At 36.4% G+C, this 20,526-nt stretch overlaps 1 protein-coding gene across 1 annotated transcript; it reads left to right on the forward strand.

Annotated features, from left to right (window-relative positions):
• Positions 1-6,264: 6,264 nt before the first annotated feature.
• POSH (SH3 domain containing ring finger posh) lies at positions 6,265-13,105 on the forward strand. Its single transcript, XM_018549363.1, has 13 exons — positions 6,265-7,403; positions 7,493-7,607; positions 7,703-7,801; positions 8,432-8,568; positions 8,649-8,775; positions 9,355-9,678; positions 9,922-10,229; positions 10,313-10,650; positions 10,724-10,932; positions 11,008-11,150; positions 11,644-11,811; positions 12,627-12,743; positions 12,845-13,105. The coding sequence occupies exons 1-13, from the start codon at positions 6,931-6,933 to the stop codon at positions 13,023-13,025; spliced, it is 2,739 nt and encodes a 912-aa protein (XP_018404865.1). The 5' UTR covers positions 6,265-6,930; the 3' UTR covers positions 13,026-13,105.
• The last annotated feature ends 7,421 nt before the right edge of the window (positions 13,106-20,526 follow it).

Genomic DNA, 20,526 nt, shown 5'->3' on the forward strand with positions numbered 1-20,526 from the left:
TTTTTTTACTTAGGACTATTTGTTCAGTGGACTCTGACATCGTGAACACAGGTTAACCTAACCATGTCTGATGTAAATTGTGAAATCTGCGAAAAATCTCTGGGCACGGATGAAAGCGCAATTGTTTCTGTGGGTGAAAATGGCTGCAAAACAATGCGAAGTGTTTGTAAACGGACAGGTAATGAATCGTTGCGAAGAAAATTATACCGAATGCAAATTCCTGTAATGTTTCATAAAAAGTGTTACATGACATTTGCGTATTCCAAAGAATCGGGGAAAAATGTTGAAAATGACCCATCCACTTCTTCAAGGAACTTAAGATCATCAATCAATTGCAATGAAACGTCTATAAATTATGATCAATGTATTTTTTGTAAAGAAGATTGTGCTTCTGAAAGTTTTAAAAATGCAGAACTAAAAAAGAGTAAGGATAAACGTATAAAAGTGAGTGTTTTGTCTCACGAAGAAACGTTACAAAATTTTAAAAAAAGCGCTGAAAAGAATCAAAATGAAGAGAATGAAAGAATCCTGAAAATTTTATCTCCTGGAAAGCTTGTGCTGAATAAAATTTACTATCATCCGATATGTTCAATGACTTTTTATCGAAAAAATGAATGTTCTGCAAGTGAAAGTGAATCAAAGAAAGGAAGTGATGTATCTAAAATTGTCAATTATATTTTCAATTTTATAAACTCTCATCCAGACTTGGATCAATTCAGTCTTCAAAGTATCATTAATGAATTTCAAGCAGACAATAAAGATGTTACGATACCAACCCTAAAGTGGATCAAGCAACAACTGTTTTTAAAACTTGAAGACGACATATTTATCGCAAGTAATAATTGCCAGGAAACTATTATATTTCGTCGAAAAGCAGGCAATAAAATTTTAATGAAACATTTTAAAGAATCGACAAGGGATGAAGTTCTGCCTTCAGAAGATAGTGAAGTAAAGACATTAAAAGAAGCCGCTGAAATAATAATTAGAGATGTGAAAAATAAAACTTATGACGTGCATCACTACCCAGCAGCTGATCAATTTTTTAATGGCCTTGATGAATATATACCACAATCGTTATTTAAATTTTTATGGACTCTCATTACTCATGACAAAAAGCAAAAACAAGACTGGCATAAAAAAATAAGTGCAATCGCACATAATATAATAGCTGCGATGTTGCCAAAAAAAATGATATCGCCTTTACAACTTGGACTCGCCGTTACTCTGTATCATAGATATGGCTCAAAAGATTTAATTGACATTTTATCCAGTTTAGGATTGTGTGCTTCATACACTAAAGTATCCCTTTTTCAAGCCTCTGCCATAAATTTTCAAACAGAACCTATTATGCAGAAATGTTTCGGACAATTCGCATTTGATAATGCGGATCATAATGTTTGCACATTCGATGGATTCAACACATTCCACTGCATGGGTGGAATACAAATAATTGTTCCTCATAATGCAATACAACATCAGAGCATTCCTAAAATGAACAAATTACCTAAATCGGAAACATTTGTCGCAAAAGGTGTCGTATCCCTGAAATATTTTGAAGCACATCCAGAGAAACGGTTTCAAGATTTACGTTTTCAAACATTACATGGGTATGATTTGAGTGGAAATAAGTACATAAACAACATTCAATTATCTGATAGTGATTTTTTGTGGCTGTATAGTAAATTTCATGATATCGAAAAAAGTACTGGATGGAACCATTTTATGGAAGAAATTACGGCGGAACTATCATTTCAACGAAGTAGAGTAATATGTTTGCCATTTATTTGTGCACCTCCTTCAAATAAAGACACGGTGTATACTTCTTTATTATTAGCCTGTGAAAAAGCAGCAAGTTCAAATCTCCCCTACGTTTATGCAACCTTTGATTTGCCTTTGTATATGAAAGCATTAGAAGTCATCGCAACTTCAGAAGATCATCGATTGAAGAATGTCGTACCAATATTAGGAGGATTTCATTTATTAATGTCGTATATGGGTGCAATAGGACACGTAATGGACGGAAGTGGAATCAAGGACATATTATCACTCATTTATGCGGAAAATTCAATAAAACATATCTTAACCGGACACGCATTTGCTAGGGCACTCCAAGCTCATGTACAAATACACGCAGCATTAGCGCATTTAATATTATCATCCATTGTTTTTACACAAGCCGAAAAAGAATTACTTAATGCACTGCAAGAAAAAGTCGGACATACCAATATTTTACCTGAATTTAATAATGCCGCGTACCAAACAGTGGTGAAAAAATTCAATGATAAATTACAAGAATTTTCTGCTGATAACATGCCAACTGGTAAGCTTTGGGTGCAATATTTCCAGATGGTTACGCTAATAAAAAAATTTATTGAAGCTACGCGTTGTACTTATTGGAATGAATATCTGACATGTATTACGCAAATGCTGCCAATTTTTCATGCAGCCGGACATAATTTATATGCGAAGGGCGCCCATTTATTTGTTCAGCAAATGTTACAACTGAGTGAACAAGAACATAGTGGGTATATGTCAAATTTTTCCGTCAGAAGAACAGATAAATTTTATTGTGCAATTTTTGGGGATCAAACGATTGAAACGGGCCTTATGAAACTGTTCAAAGATCCAGGAAGAGGACTTACTCATGGCCGAGGTACCGATGACAGTGACATTGCAAAATGGATTTTATCAATGCCAATCTTTGTGGACATATTCCAAAGCTGTCAGGAGTACTGTAAAGTTGCTGTTTTTGGGGTAAGTGAACAGCATAAGAGTGATATGCACGATGATGGAGGCCCTACACGCGTAAAAAAAGACAATACCAATTTCGAAAAGTTGAAATCATGGCTACAAGACAATTCACCTTTTTCCAATACAGAACAATTAGTGTCATTGAAGACTGGTATCGTTGCCGATGCTAAAATTGATTGTAATAAAGCATTTGAAATTGGAACGCATGCTGTAGAGTCGACTTTCGGTAAAAAAATAGGCGACGTAAAAATTGGTCGAAAATATCGTGTCCAGCCACTGTCAATCATGACATCAAAAATCAAAATTGACTCTAAAGATGTTCCGATTGACCCAACATTATTATTTCAAAGGATATGCCTAATGAAAAAAGACGATGATGAATTGAAGGGGTTTTTCCAATACGAGCTTGCTCCATATCCTCTCAGTATGTTTGATGAGAATGGCATGCGGAAAAATACCAAGTCTGATTTTTATAATTTGTTTCTTCCACTTCAAGAAAAGCCTACATTTCAAAATGCTTGGTACGTTATTGACGGAGGCTATCTTCTTCACAAAGTGGTATGGCCGAAGAAATCCACATATGTTGAAATATTCCAGACGTATGTGAATTACATAAAAAAACATTATAGCGAAACCGTGCAAAGCACTGAGATACACGTAGACGTAGCGGAACCTTGGCATATATAATTAAACGAAAGTATATCAGAAAACAAACTACATTTACTTTACACATTAACGAACGAAATCGGACATTCATTAGGATTATCGCACAATTCGCGCGTAGATTCTCTAATGTTTCCTTACGCCACCAATAAATCCGTTACACTCAGTATAGAGGACATTTTAGCTATTCAACGTCTATATGGAAAAAATCCTAATGAAGTACCGAGTAAATAATACAATTAATGCTTTAAAATTCTTAACAAAAAATACTTAGGTAGCACCAATAGGGAATAAATAAAGTAGTATATTTATGTAGAAAAAAATATTTCATGCATATTTCATATTATTTATGTATATTAGATATACAGTATTTATATTTAATAAAAATGTTTTTGTAATTATTATATTTAACATATATAACAAAAATGTAAACATATATTCCTTTAACGCATAATAAAAATAATATAAATAATAATATTAATCATAATAATATAATAATATTAATAATAATAATAATAATAATAATAATTAATAATAATTAATAATAATAATAATATAATAATAATATAATAATAATATAATAATATAATATAATAATATAATAATATAAATCATAATGATTCTTCTTCTTCTTCGAATATTAATGGTCCTGGTCTTAAAAATGATACGATGCATGAGGCGAGACGAAACAGAAACAGAAACTATGAAGTTTGTAGAGCTACAAACAGCTACAACTTACAGCGCCACTAGAATGAGATAGCATGATTTTTTCTCTCTCGCACAATTTCGACGAATAATGGCGGACTTCACGTGTCCAGACTCTTATTAGAGGGTCACTACAGTACACCAAATAGGGGCCATCGATCGAACACGCTGCACTGGGAAAATTTACACTCAGTGTACACTAGTGCAGGCTATCGAATTCGCTATAAGTTTTTTTTCTTCGTTATGCCTGGTTTATGCTTCAGGTCTTAATCTCAAGATCCTAAAATTCAACCAATTAAGCTGTCAGTTCTAACCGAAATTTGAACTCTATTGGCTGAATTTTAGGATTAAGTCCTTAAGACCGAAGCATAAACCAGGCATTAAACCACTCTTAGTTTCTTATAGCGTTTTCCACTGGGAAATGCTGATTGGGTAGCACGGCGCTAGTGCTGCACCAGTTTTCTCAGTGGAAAACGCTATTAGGTTGAAATCACACGATACGGAATAGAACTGCGGAATAGAGAGTGCGTCATTCAAGGAACCAATCAGTGCTAGAAAGCAAAATGCGGAATAACGCTGATTGGTTGCTTCAATGACGCACTCTCTATTCCGCAATCCTATTCCGCATCGTGTGATTTCAGCCTTAGTTACAGATGTTAATTTTGCGCAACGATAGTTTTGCTGAAACAGCGAATTTATTTTTTTTCCGTGTGTGAATGAGATGAGAAATTAGTGTAAGGCTGAAATCACACGATGCGGAATAGGACTGCGGAATAAAGAGTGCGTCATTGAAGCAACCAATCAGCGTTATTCCGCATTTTGTTTTCTAGCACTGATTGGTTGATTGAATGACGCACTCTCTATTCCGCAATACTATTCCGTACCGTGTGATTTCAGCCTAAGAAGTGTGTAAGATTAAAAACAGATAACATAATTGTTTGCACAATGTTAGATCAATCGATAAGAATTTAATTTTGATTTTTTCATAAATGATCATGACGCAAGTAACGCAAGAATATATCTAGATAGACATGTGCGCGCGACGCGAGTGTTAGTAATCGTAAAGGTACTTTTTCATGCGCAGCACGCTGCAGCAGCAATTCGTTACTATTGGTTAAGAATTTTATGTAAGCTAGATGACGCACTTCCGGCGCAAAATACATTTTGCCGCAGTTCGTTGAAGTTGAACCGAACGAACAGCAAGCAGCAAGCGGCAAAATCGAGGAGATCATTTTATACTTTACACTTTACTTTTTCAAATTTGTGGTAAAGTATAAAATGATCTAATTTACAAACATGTATCCGTACCTTATCCGAAGCCATTTTTCGTTTATTTTCCTAATATTTATTGCAATAAATAATATTTTCATAATGAAACGACGGACATATTGTACGCTTTCTCGATTTTGCCGCTTGCTGCTTGCTGTTCGTTCGGTTCAACTTCAACGAACTGCGGCAAAATGTATTTGCGCCGGAAGTGCGTCATCTAGCTTACATAAAATTCTTAACCAATAGTAACGAATTGCTGCTGCAGCGTGCTGCGCATGAAAAAGCACCTTTAGGTCTTAAGCAAATCGACCAATCACAGTTTAGCGTATTAAAATGTGAGATCGTAATCTTGTTGTGATTGGTCGATTTGCTTATGACCTTACGATACTACTAAAATTTTTGTACGTGTGATGGACCTTCTACAATAAAGCGGGGAGCACAGACTTTTGCATAATGCATAAAGCATGTGCATAAGGAATTTCATTGGCCCATTTTCTTATGCATGAGTTAATGGACCAATCAAATTCTTTATGTATATGTATTATGCGTTATGCAAAAGCTGTGCTCCCCGCGTAAGCCATAAGTCATAAATCGGAAGTAAGAAACTAAAAATTGACGACTATGATTGGTCCATTTCTAGCTTATGACTTATGATTTGTGACTGACGGCTTATTGTAGAAGGCCTATGATGGCCTTTAAAGTAGCGTGCGTATGTATGTAACATACAATCTGGCGACTAGGGCGCGTACACACCGGTCTGCGTGCAAGGCGAATGACTTTTAAAAAACGGGAGAGAGGGAAAAAAAGCGAGAGGCAAGAGAGAAGGAGAAAGAAGCGGAAACGCCGCGAACGAAACAGAGGAGAGTCGACGGAGGAGTCAACGTTCGGGTAACGTCGCCGTTGGGCTTGTCGGCGTGGAGGATGACGGCGGTGTCGCGGAATCGACATCGACGACGTGCGCGAGTGATCGATGGCGGCGTGACCGCGATGCGCGCCGAGGCCGTGCCGCTACGTGCCGCCGTCGTGCGACAGCCGCGACGTCGTTAATCAAACTGTCGATTGACCGAGCGAATAGTAGCAGTGTGCGTATTCCGGAGGTACGACGGAACGCGAGGCGGCGCGCACCTTCCCTCGAGCGAGTGCGAAGGGCGGATAGAGCAGGATAGAGCGAGAAAGAGAGAGTGAGTGAGAGAGGGGAACAGAAGGAGGGAGAACGAAGAAGTAAAAGCGAATTGAATTCCTGCGCCCGACGGTAACGCACGGTGCCGGAACTGCAGTCCGATATACGATAGTCTGTTTCTCTTCTTAACGAAGGCTCGTGGGTGCTCGAGAGAGAGAGAGATAGATAGAGATGGACTGAAGGCGGGGAGCAATGACGAGGGAAGAACGAAAGAGTGAAAGAGTAAGAGGAAACAATTGGGTGAGTTAAATGAGGGAGAGGGAGGTACGTTTCGATAGAGCTTGAGTTTAAGGGCAGCGACGACGAGGACGTCGGAGTAGGTACACGACTGTAAGGTACGAATCGAGGGACTCTGCTCCACGATGGACGAGTGCATGCTGAACGACTTGTTGGAGTGCTCGGTGTGTCTGGAGCGGCTCGACACGTCTAGCAAGGTGCTGCCGTGCCAGCACACGTTTTGCAAGAAGTGCCTGGAGGAGATCGTCAGCACCCACCGCGAGTTACGCTGCCCCGAATGCCGCGTCCTCGTGGACGCTAAGGTGGACGACCTGCCGCCGAACGTCCTGCTGATGCGTATCCTCGAGGGGATGCGCAACGCTGCGCCGAAGAACCAGGCCAAGTCCTCGTTGCCGTCATCGAGATCCTCGGGCGGTACTGCCGCGCCTCAACGGTTGTTCGGCGGTCACCAGGTCGCTCCGGCGCCTATCGTCACCGGCAATCTCGCGCCTGCCTCCGAGCCGACAGTGCGACATTCCAATGCGGCTGCCAAGCAGGTGCATCTACATAATCAGGCGTACGGAAGAGCGATCTACGATTATGTCTCCAAAGTGCCAGGGTAAACCTTAGAGATATTCGTAAGCTGTACAATCAAGATTGATTTGTGTATTTTCTTATTTTACTATATAAATGTTATTGTTCTTGTAGCGACTTGAGTTTCAAGAAGGGTGACATAGTCATTCTTCGGAAGAAAATTGACAACAATTGGTATTTCGGAGAATGTGGCAATAATCATGGTGTCTTTCCTTTATCTTACGTTCAGGTATAATACGAGCATCTTGAAATATCGACTGTTATACTATATTAAATACTGCGAATTTGACTTAGTCACTTAATTTGCTTTATCACAATTTCCAGGTGATGACGCCTTTGACACCGCATGTACCTCAATGTAAAGCGCTATATGATTTTAGGATGACAAATGACGACGAGGATGGTTGTTTAACTTTTAACAAGGTAGTTTTGCATCTCATTTTAATAGTACGTCACTGTCATATTTATATGTACAAAAATCAATGTAATTTAAACTGTCTTGGTAACAGAATATTTATATGTACAAAAATCAATGTAATTTAAACTGTCTCGGTAACAGAACTGACAACATTACTTTGTTTCTGTTGTCACATCATCAAAAATTATGAATTTAATTCATGTCACAAAAAATAAGATATTACTTCGAGTCTCTTGCGCAGACAAGTATCGTTACATGTACTTTCAATATTCACAATAACCGAAATTTGATGACATGCGACATGTGAGAGAGATGGCGAGCGTCCACGTCTGTAATTATATAATTGTCTCTCTGTTTAAAACAATTTTCTGTTCGATATGCGTCTTTTTTGTTTCTAACTTTTATATAAAATGGCATTGATAATGACCCGATAGGGATCGAAACGTTTGCCTTTATTGTTTTGTTTATTTGTTTCATATGTTATGTTTTTATTGTTTAATTTGTCTTCACATACACAGTATATTATTAAATTTTTATATTTAAATTAAATTCTTTTACTTTATTAATTTAATATTAACTTATGGCTCGTAGTCCTGTTATGTTTTGATATTTTTTAAAAATCAATGTATTCTTAGGGAGAAGTTATCAGCGTTATCCGAAGAGTAGATGAAAATTGGGCAGAAGGTAAACTTTTAGACAGAATTGGCATCTTTCCACTGGCATTTGTTGAGCTAAACAGCGTTGCTAGAGCTTTGATGAAACTCTCAACCAAGTAAGTAGAACAATTGGTTAATATAATTGTCATATTTTTCTTTTTTTAAGTAAATATGTATTTATTAATATTTTAATCAGTGTACAGCCGGGACCGTCAAGAGTAGCTCCACCAACTCCAACAAACGAAGAAACCACACCATTAATACCAACCGACCATTCCCGTAATGTGCAAACAACAAGTCAGTCTCGACCGCAATTGGTACAGGTACATATTTTAAGCATACAGATACTTTTCGTCAAGAGATAAGTGACACAGTGAATCATATTCTTATTTGCATAGCTGGGCATGTATTTAAAATACTTTTATTTAAAACACAGTTTTCGCGATAAAAGTAGATTTTATATTTCAGCGATGTACATGAAAGTATTAGATTTAAAATTGAAAGATTAAAAACTTTATGTACTTCGTAATTTAACTTAAATAATAACATTAATCTTCAATATCTTAGTATTTAAAATACAAAATACTTTCAATCTTTTATTATTAATACCGAAATACAAAATATAAAATACTTTTATATACTTCCATAAAATATAAAATGCAAAATATTTTCATGTACGCCGTTGAAATACAAAATACACGATACAATTGTCTTACAATTATCGTTTTCAAATAAAAGTATTTTAAATACATGCCCAGCCCTGCTTATTTGCTATATTAAACGAAGATGAAATGATTTACTGTATTATTATATCATTTGTGTTTCTTCCTAGAAAACATTCTTTACAAGTTTAACATGAGATGCGTTTTGTGAGACATATATTTTAATATTATATTGCATAGAACGCTACGTTACAGGTATCTGATTCTGTCTCAAACATATCATCTGGCGGTAGCTCTACAACCACTACACCAAATACCCCCAACAGTTCGACCACATCCAGTAGTTCCAGTACTGCTCCGAGCAGTCCCGGTAGTCCTGCAACGTCACCGCCCGCGGTCGGCAACAGGCATAATGTTAAACGTCATAGTTTCACTGCCGTCAATACAGGTCATCATGCACATCCCCATCATAGACATAGCGCTGAAATACTCAGTCCTCCAGTAGACAGTGCCTCTAATAACACCAATAATAGTGGAGCCAATGAGTCATTTTCCTCCTTGCAAGTAAGGAAAATCATGTTGCTCTAACAATTTCTGTTACTTTTGTATTTTGACGTATTTGTATTTCTTATACCTGTTTCCACCAATGCAGATTAACTTTAATCCCGGTTTAACTTACTGTTAATCTTTTTCTAATTTTTAGAATTAGAAAAAGATGAAGAGTAAATTGAACCAAGATTAAAATTAATCTGCATTGATGGAAATGGGCATTAATATTAAATTTGAATAAATTTTGTTCTATTATAGACGAGCGGTAGTTGCACGGATCACAATCTTCGTCACAGACGAAGTGGCAGCAGCGATCTTGTTCTTGCTCAGGCGTCACAAAGTATATCTGCTGGCCAGACTACTACTAGCGCATCCACTTTGACACACCTGCCAGCGGCATATGTAGCGTTGTATCCCTACAAGCCCCAAAAAGCAGATGAGCTTGAATTACGAAAGGGTGGAATTTACATGGTAACGGAACGCTGTCAGGACGGATGGTTTAAGGGAACGTCCAATCGTACCCAGAAGTGCGGAGTTTTTCCTGGAAATTACGTTGCACCTGCCAAGTAAGCATTTATGTTCTGATCTCTGTCTCGTGTCGTTAGTCTGGTCATTCCTAAGTTTCAGTCTTTGATATACTTTGCAGCAGATGTCAACGCGGGCTGTGCCGGGGATCTCCAAACTCACCGAGTCAACACCAAGGTTCGCCACTATCAAACGCTCCATCGAATACTGAGTCGCGCTTGGCGGTAACGTACACGAAGAACAAGGGCCCCGCGCCACAACCGTACAATCCTCGTACACTGCCGCCGCCTGAATTACCGCCGCGTGCCATTAGCCCATCCACGACAACCGTGTCTTCGTCCTGGCATGGCGCCGCTCAGTCCAATCAGGGACCGAATCAAGAAACTAATCCGCCCCGACACAACGATCAGAATGCCACTCCACTTGGACGCAGTCACAGTGCAGTGATGACGGCAAATATTCGTATGTACATTACGTGAATCACATTGGATTATATTTTTCATTGACGTTACAATTGTACGACGTTTCTTTTCAGCTTCCCCCGGTAAACAAATCGTTGTGTCGTCATCGTTACAACCAGCAGCGGGCATTAATAATGCTAACAATGGCTGTAGCAGCATTACCATTTCCGCTCCTTCCTCCTCCATAGGCGACATGAACAGAAGCCCGAACAATACTCTGCGTGTAGCGAGCGGTACCGCATCGTCGAATGCAGCCACGTCTGCGTCTAAAACCACAGAAAAGGTATCATTTCTGCGATAAATATTTCTATACGTTATTCCAATAATGTAATTGCTCACATATATCCACTTATTGCAGACGAAAGAAAAGAAGGATAAATGCGTTTCATTGATGCGCCGCTTGACCAATATTAAGAAGTCTAAATCACCTCCACCTGCTACGTACTCGATGGATAATCCTGTATTCGACGACGGTAATTCCGTCAATCCGATGCACGTTCGGTGAGTAGATGATTAATTTAGATTATTGCGAACTTATGAATACATACTCGTATGTGTGTACAATCTGTATTATAAACTACAAGTCGAAAACAGTGATATAATTTGCACGTTCTGATAATTGATTTTGTTTAATATATATCTCTCATTTAATCCCGCTAATTTTTTTTTGTATGCACATACATGCATTTATTGTGTACACTACAAAAATCGTATTCTCGAATTGTCAAGCAATTTATATGTGCGCGTATGAATGTTTGTCAAAGTGTTAGTTTAAATGTTTAAATAAGAGCTCTATTTTTTTCTTTTTTGCCAAGATCGTTGCATGATCGTTGCATCGTCAATAATTATGCACATGTATAGAGTAGATAGATTAATTGGCTGAATAGCCACTCACAAATAATGTAATGTGCGGCATGACACAAACTGCACGCCTTGAAATGTTTCTCTAATGTTGTGTTGGGACGGGATGGGTGGGACAAATTGACAATCGCAGATCAGGATCTTGCCCAAGTCAGTTGCTACAGGTGATACCCACACAGGAATTAAATGCTTCAAACAGTCCACACCGCTTATGTCCGGGCTCTGTGCAAGGGCACGTCACATCCTCACAGAGATTGAAATACAAGGAGAGACCCTCCTTACCAGTGTCAATAACGCAGAGGTTAGTCATTTGTAATCCTAAATATGAACCAACGACTTGAAATTCGCGGAATTCTTTTGCCATCAATTATAATTAAATATAAAAGGAACAATCATTTTTCAATGACATTAGAAAAGCTGCGATATTTGATAACAATTAATAATATATGTAATATATTTTTGATGAAAATACAGGATGATACATTATTTGTATTGATAAAAATCTTATATAAAATTAATATCTTTATATTTTTATATTTAAGCGGTCGCATTTCTTAATTTTTACGGCGAAAACATGCTCTATGTGTAAGTTAATATACATATTTGAGAATTCTATCGTACTCGTTTTCTTGGTTGTTTTTTTTTAGTATTTATATTTTATTGAAATATAAATAGGTAAAACTGCATTTCGTTTGAAGGTAAATTTAAAAAAATGTAGACTACATTTATACAATTTATTTGATATTAGCTGCATAATGTTAATAGTCGTTTTTCTTATATCACTGAATTGTAGCACGCTCTTTTGCACAAGATAAATTTTATTTTACATACTAATTTTGAGAGTTAGACAAATATTGTGATTGTGCAGATACTTTGCATGTTTAGAAAATTCCCAATGTGATAACTGTAATAAATAACTGTGATTAAATATTTGTTACATAGTTTTTTTTGCTGATAATATGTGTTATTTTTATTTGTGCTTGTGTGATGCTAAATCGTCTGATATATAAGCATTTCATATATTATATTTTGTATTTATATAATAAATTGCCATCGCAATGTTTTGTAACGATAGTTTTATTACATATTTTATTACATATTTTTAATCCTACCTAGATCTAATGAATCTGGTACAATGGTGCAATGTGCGACTGTTGGAAATCATCATCGCAAGAGTAATTCGTTAGACGCTGGAATGGGAAAACAAATGAAGCAGCAATCGTCTCGCGATCGGTACGTATAATCTTCAAATTTAACAGTCGTTAACTCATCGCCCGTCAGTCATAAGATTATAGTAGTCTTTGTTATTTCATGATAACTATGTTCAATTTCAGCGCGGGATACAGATTCCGTTGTATTGTACCGTATCCACCTAATAGCGAGTTTGAGCTGGAGCTTCGTGTGGGGGACATAATATATGTGCAGAAGAAACGCGACGATGGATGGTACAAAGGTATGCAGCAGCGTACCGGTCGCACGGGGCTATTTCCAGCTAGTTTTGTGGAAGCTTTCTGAGACCCGACGCAAAGTCGCCTAGTGTTAGAAACTTGTATATAACTTGGCCTTTTATGTAAGTATTTACACGACATATTCAGATTAGGATTATCCGCTAGCGATACGTATCCGCGGATATTTGTCATTAATTCTCTCTGGGATATCATCGACTGCAAAGTGACTGGTGCATGTACGTGCATACCGTATCTCGAGCTGTGCAATGTAATGTACGTGCAGTTATTATGTAAACTTAATGGGCCATTAATTAACGTGTTGTAGTGAACGCGCCGTGTAAGTGACCGACGACGCGTCGAGTTAATGAATACATTCATGCGATGGATGCAATAGGAAATTTTAGTGCAAAGTAATTATGCATATTTTGCATGTAAATATGTGCGAGAAATGACGAAGAATAGTACGTACGAACACGACGCGGAAACTACTCGGAACTTATACTGCCATCGATTATGTAGGCGTGTGTAATTGTAATAAGAATAACGAATTTATTTTGCGCAACGTTACTGCCATTTGCGATCGTAAGGGGAAAAAAATTGATTTCCCATTTCGAGCTGATTTCGAACTTGCTTTTTTCGATACTCGCACGACGTGTGAAAGAGATTAATATGGGTTGTGTAAATAATCATGCTTACGCGTGTGAAGCCGTTCATGACACATAATTAAAAATAGAATTATAGAATAAACCAAAAAAACGAAACTGCATAAAGGAAAGAGGATTCTTTAAAAAAAAATCTAAATATCTCAGGGGGAAGAACGGGCAACGTACATATGTACATATAAACTACATAATACAGAACGATAAGCGCAGACATGTCTATATATGCGATAATATGCTTAAATTCTATCAACAGTGTTGAACATTACAGTTTATTTCTGATTGTTTAGACAGGATCGTATATACACTACTCAACAAAATTTAAGCATCATCTGTTTCACCCTGCAAAAATAGGCAAATTTCAAGATAAGATAACTTCATCAAAAATAATCGTATGGACATGTTTCAAAAAGCATTTTAAAGCTTGAAATCTCTACTTTTCAGACCGGTACTTCAAAAAATGATTACTTACTGATATCTCGTGAAATTATTATACATAAGCATAAATGAAGATGCGTCAAACTTAAAATTTTTTACGAAATTTGATAAGTTCCATGGCGCAGACTAAAAATTGTGCACAAATGCGGTTTACAGCTTTCGAAAGTCTGAATCTTTAATTTGCTCTCTTTTCGATCTTTGTACGATTTTTTTCTCCCAGTTGCATAACTCGGTGAAAAAAATCGTACGAAGGTCGGATAAAAAGCAAATTAAAGGTAATTATAGTTTATGTAACTTCACGAGATATCAGTAAGACCATTTTTTAAAGTACCAGTCTGAAAAGAGATTTCAAGCTTTAAAATGTTTTTTTTAACAATATTCAAAACTAAAGACCGTCAATGTAAGAACATAATTAATACGAATACGAAGCCTATAACAGTCTGCTTGGATCTTAGTTATTTATATATAATTTCGCGTGAATTTATATACTAATATAGAGTAGTCTAATTGGCTAGGACACTTGAGCGTAAAGCAAGCGATCCGGGTTCGTCTCCCAGCCGAGGTAATATTTTTCGCAATAAGAATTATTATTTTCAGATTTTAACGTCGTTAAACATCGATATAAGACGCCAAAAGAGCATTAAATAATTTATTAAATCGTTAATCAATTTAAACAATTTACAGGCGATGCTACATAAAATTTACTCTCTAGATATTGGAATGGAAGAATTTAAGAAGATTGAAGTAACATTTATTACATTGTGAAGTATAATTAACGTTGCATTACAAACATGTTGAATTTTACATTACAAACATGTTATTTTTACATTACAAACATGCGGAATTCAATGAATTTTATACAAACATTTATATAATAATATGTAATAATTATTTACACACAATTTTTTGTATAAGTAATTATTATATATTATTATATTAGGCGCTTGAATTAATTCTCGCTGTTTTTAATTTTAAAAAACTAGTGTTTATTTTATCAAAAAGGTACTTGATATTTTATTCATAGTATTGTCCATCGAAAGCTATAACCTTTTCCCACTTTTCGGATAACAAATGGATTTCGCGGTAGAAAAATTCAGGTTCTTTCGAGGCGATCCAGTCATCGAGCCATTTTTTGATATCTTCGAAATAACTGAAGTGATGCTGAGAAAGACCATACTGCATCGACCGAAACAAATCGTAATCTAATGGAACAACGTCTGGTAAATAGGGCGGGTGAGATCAGACATCCCATCCAAGTGCATCTAAGATTTCCTTTACTAGTTGTACAACATGTGGTCTGGCGTTGTCATGGAGAAGAATAACTTTATCATATCTTTTGGCGTTTTTCTTTGAGTTCTTCCAAATTGAGTATAAATTGACGTCAGTAGCATTCACCACTGATGGTTTGACTCGGTTGCAGCAGCTCATAGTACACGACACCGACTTGATCCCACCAAATGCACAGAATAACCTTCTTTCCATGTATATCCTGTTTTAGCGTTGATGTTGATGATTCGCCAGGACGTACCCATGATTTCTTGCGTTTAGGATTGTCGTAACAAATCCATTTTTATCGCCGGTCACAATTCGATTCAAAAACGACTTCCGTTTTTGTCCTTGGAGCAGCAATTCACAAATGCTTGAACGTTTCGCAATGTCTCTTTCTCTCAATTGTGGGACCCAATTTCCTAACTTCTGGATCATTCCCATTGCTTTTAAACGTTTGCTAACGGTTGACACATCGACATTTAATGTTTCCGACAACTCTGAGCGTTTGACATGAATCTTCTTGATCATTCACATCAAAAACGTTGTTTTTAAATTTTCTAAACCAATCTCTGCAAGTTGTTTCAGATAGAGCGTGCTCCCCATAAGCCTCCACTAGCAAACGATGACTTTCAACAGCAGATTTCTTAAAGTTAAAACAGAAAACTAAGCTTCCCGAATATGTAGGATTTTTTGGTACAAATCCCTACATTTTTAATGTGATAAAAAATGAAGTTTTTTTTACATCTGATCAAATGTTATATATTAATTATTAAAATATTGATAGTACTTTCATATACATAAGCAGTCACTTTCGGCCATGTTGAAACAGCACAAATACTGACCTCTCCCGATCATCAGCGAGAATTAATTCAAGCACCTATGGTAATATTCAAGTGGCAATATATGAGGCTTTTTCAGCTGTCACTTCAGGGGGTCAATCACGTAACTTTTTCTCTAGGGCGGAAACGTGAAAAGTGAAAACTTTTATGAATGTATGTATGAACATATACACACATACATGCAAAAAATTTTCACTTTTCACGTTTCCGCCCTAGGGGAAAAGGTACGTGATTGACCCCCAGGAGAGCATTCAGGGGAGAGAGCTGTTTTGGTTTTTTGTAACAAATCAATTCATGTAGCTAAAACGGAAAGAGAAACAGGTAATGTCTAATGGATTTAAAGAGATCACTCCAATTAAATTAGATAAGTGACTATCAACAAACCGACATTTATTAACATAATTCATGTACTATGGAAAGCGCAATCGCACACATCGCATATTATTCGGGATATATCCTCGGAAATCTCCTTTACAATACTCTTCGCTCGCGGAATGTGTATGTACACTGCCAGTCAAAAATCTTTAGACACCATGCATACTTATGGTATAAGGATAAAAATGTTTAATGCCCATTTCCACCAATTGCAGATTAACTTTAATCTCGGTTCAATTTACTCTTTGTCTTTTTCTAGTTGTAAAAATTAAAAAAAGATAAACAGTAAGTTAAACCGAGATTAAAGTTAATCTTTATTGGCAGAAATTAAAGTAAGACAAACATGGATATTCGATCAAAGAAAACATTATATTTGTTTATAAAGTATAAACAAAACAAAACATTATCATTTGACCCTTACGAACCTTTGGAAAAAGCATTTAGTTGACATCAGTGATTTCAATTTCCATTCCGCTGTATGTTTGTCCGTGTGTTTGCAAATATTTCCGCTATGTTTCTTTTGTGTCATTGTAACGTGAAAACATTTATAGAAAGTTAGAAGCCTTACGCAAGCAATAGAACCAATTATTTTGCAAAATCTGATCAACAGGATGCCTAGAGTAGTCAAAAATGTTAAGAGCTAAAGGTAGCTTTTTTGATGAAAAAAAGATTTAACTTTTTCTAATTGTAAGGGTCTCAAATGATAATGTTTTGTTTTGTTTCTTATATGTACTTTATAAATATTAGGAGTACAAATTAGTTCGGTACGTTTTCCAAAAGATGGCTCCGGCTGTTGTGAATGGTTTATAGTGACAGTTGATTTTGGCGGTTTTAGAGAGGTTAGACATCTGCTAATAATATTCAGCGTGAAGTTATCTACGCTTAACTCCTAGTGCCCTTTTCTTTCCAAGTTAATATTCAGTTTATATCGCTTTGAGTTTCATACAAAAACCTTGATTTTTACTGTGTTTGAAATGTCGAATGTGTTAACCAAGCAGCATTTGCGGGAGGTTTTAATTTTCTGTTTTAATGGGAAGAAAAGTGCAGCTGAAACCCATCGAATGCTTGTCGAAGTTTATGGTGACACTGCTCCAACTGATAAATCATGTAGAGAATGGTTTCGACGTTTCAAGGATGAAGATTTCAGCGTTGAAGACAAGCCTCGCTCTGGACAGCCAAAAAAATTCGAAGACAAAGAATTAAAGGCATTACTCGAAAAAGATCAGAGTCAAACGCAAGAGGCTTGCAGAATCATTGGGAGTAACTCAACAAACCGTTTTTGTACGATTGAAAACCATGGGAATGATTCAAAAACAAAGAAATTGGGTGTCTTATGAATTGAAACCAAGAGACGTTGAATCACTACAAATTACAACAACATTAACATGCTTAACATAAGAATCAATAGAAAACAAGAAAATGTAAAATAGTTAATTATAAAGAGCAATTAATAATTAAAAAATATTTCAATTAGTAAGCAAAGCAAAAGTCGTTGAGTAGGGTTATCGGATCAGGAAAATCGCAAATAATTTCTTTTTCAGGCCAACCGGTCAGTCTCCTCAATTAGTCCTCATAAGGCAAATCGTATATCAATCACTCTCTTAATCTTACTTGGAATATGGTGATACTCCAAATAATATACAGTAGGCCAATTATAACGTCATAAAGCTGACGAACGAGCTTTCTTTTCAAATACAGTGGGTTTAACAATTTTAATATATCAGATGGATTTCGTTGTGATAAAACAATTCAATTCGAGATGATTCACTTCAAGTCATATTTAAATATATTCAAACATAGTAAGATGAACGAAAAGATTCAAACAGCATCACGGACCGAACACGTCCGTTCGCTACGCTGGCTTATAACGGAATTCCTTCTGAGCAGTACTTCATTTATTTTGAAGATATAAAAAAATGGCTCGATGACTGGATTGCTTCGAAAAAACCTGAATTTTACCCGAAAAGTGGGAAAAGGTTTCGATGGACAATTATTGTGAATAAAATATCAGGTAAATTTTTAATAAAATAAACACGAGTTTTTTTTTTAGCAAAAACAGCGAGAATTAATTCACACACACACACAAGCATTTAATAGATTTTTTTATCAATCGAAAAGTTATTCACGAACACGTTAAAGTTCAAACACACTAAACAAAAAGTTACTCACAACTTCCACGCGAAGTGAGGACCACCCCACAGTGGGCCAAACGACCCAAAATCTTGGCCAAAATTCAAAATGTTGATGGATTGGCTTAAAATTCTGTATCTAAGTTTTTAGGGTCACTGATTTCGAATCCAAACTAAAAATTTAAAAATTAAAAATGGCAGATTCAACATGACGGACGAGAATGTTAAAAATGCTTCAATTACTGTTAATTTGGTATTCAGAAGTTTTTGAAGTCGCTGATTTTGAATCCGAACTCAAAATTTAGAAATTTAAAATGGCGGTCTCAAAATGGTGGATCTAAATTTTTTTAACTTTATCGAAATTACATAAAGAGCAGTTATTGATATTATTTTGAATCTGTTCTGCTATATAAATAGATTTTAGATCCCAATTTTAAACTAAAAATGACGAATTACAATTAAGGAATTGATTTAAAAAATCGTTGTATTAGGTGTATACCTATGAAATGCGGATTTTTCTAAGTGACGTCACACATACGTTCTTACGCGTGGTGATTTGACATATATAGTATTTTGTTTGGCTATTTTCCTAACCTAGGAAACCACACATGTGGAAAATTGTGAGAATGTAAATATCATAGTCTTTTTCTGCTTTGAAAATGTCGAATTTTTCGTACCAAAAAAAGACTATTTGATGTTTTACTTAGTCTCTCACTTAATTTTTGCGGGAAATCACTCAGGACACTCTCCTTTACACATATTTGAAGGACATTTAAATCGGTGAGGTATCACCTAAAATGCATATGTACCTAAATAATTATTTGGCCAGAACTCCGGTTTGTTCTGTTCTTTGTTCATACTATTGAACAGGCAAACTTAGTGGTTCTTGACTTCGATATTCTACATAAGTATCCATTGTTATAACATCTTGATCATATTGCGCTTGCCAGGGTTGGGAAGTAACGCGTTACTTGTAACGACGTTACTTTTATCAGCGCTTTATCAGCAGGTAAGCTGATATTATTGTTAATCGGGTACTGTCTACTGCTAACAGTAGTATATTAGTAAAGAAAAAGTAACGACGTTATATTTTCTTTAGTAACGAGTAACGAAATTGACGTCATTACTTGTATCGTTACTTGTTTGATTATACACTTTGATAGGTCACGGCCGTCATGGTGTGACCGAACGTGGGTATCGGAACTTGAATAACTGGACTTACCACTTGCTGGACTTTTATCGAAATGCCGTTCGGTCGCCACCTTGTTTGATAAAACAAGGAAAATATTGTAATCGTGTGTCCTCGATGCCCATATGCCGCCAGAATCCTTTGTCCGCCCTCGCGGTTTTATGGAGATAGGATGGAAGGTTCAATTGACGAATAAAGAGCCACGCTTTTCAATAACAAGTTATAATTTAATTCAACAACTTAAGCGTAGAACTCCCTTCACATCACTCTCACTTAATCTATTGCCCCTAACAGGGTCTTACACAACTCTCGATTAAAAGTAACTGCGCGCGAGTCGTCAGACGATAACGCGATTACGTAAGACTAACCGCACTCGGTGTATCCGCACAAAATAAAGTAACCGTGGCTTTATACCACTCACGGTGTATCAAGAGGCTAACACTTTAACAACTTATATCGCGAACGCGTGTTACTCGCCCGCGGCTCGTAATGAGACTTACGTATTGGAAAAACAAACTTAGTTGCGAACACGGGTCGCATTCACTATTCTTACTCGTTCGGCTGTTCAATACCGACTTCGTCAACGATCTATCTAAGACTTCCTCTGTCAACGGTCTCTATATGACTTCTTGAATCAATGGTCTCTCAAAGACTTCTTCTTGAGTCACCA

This window comes from Cyphomyrmex costatus, unplaced genomic scaffold (assembly GCF_001594065.2).
Source record: "Cyphomyrmex costatus isolate MS0001 unplaced genomic scaffold, Ccosl1.0 scaffold811, whole genome shotgun sequence".
Taxonomy (NCBI): Eukaryota; Metazoa; Arthropoda; class Insecta; order Hymenoptera; family Formicidae; genus Cyphomyrmex; species Cyphomyrmex costatus.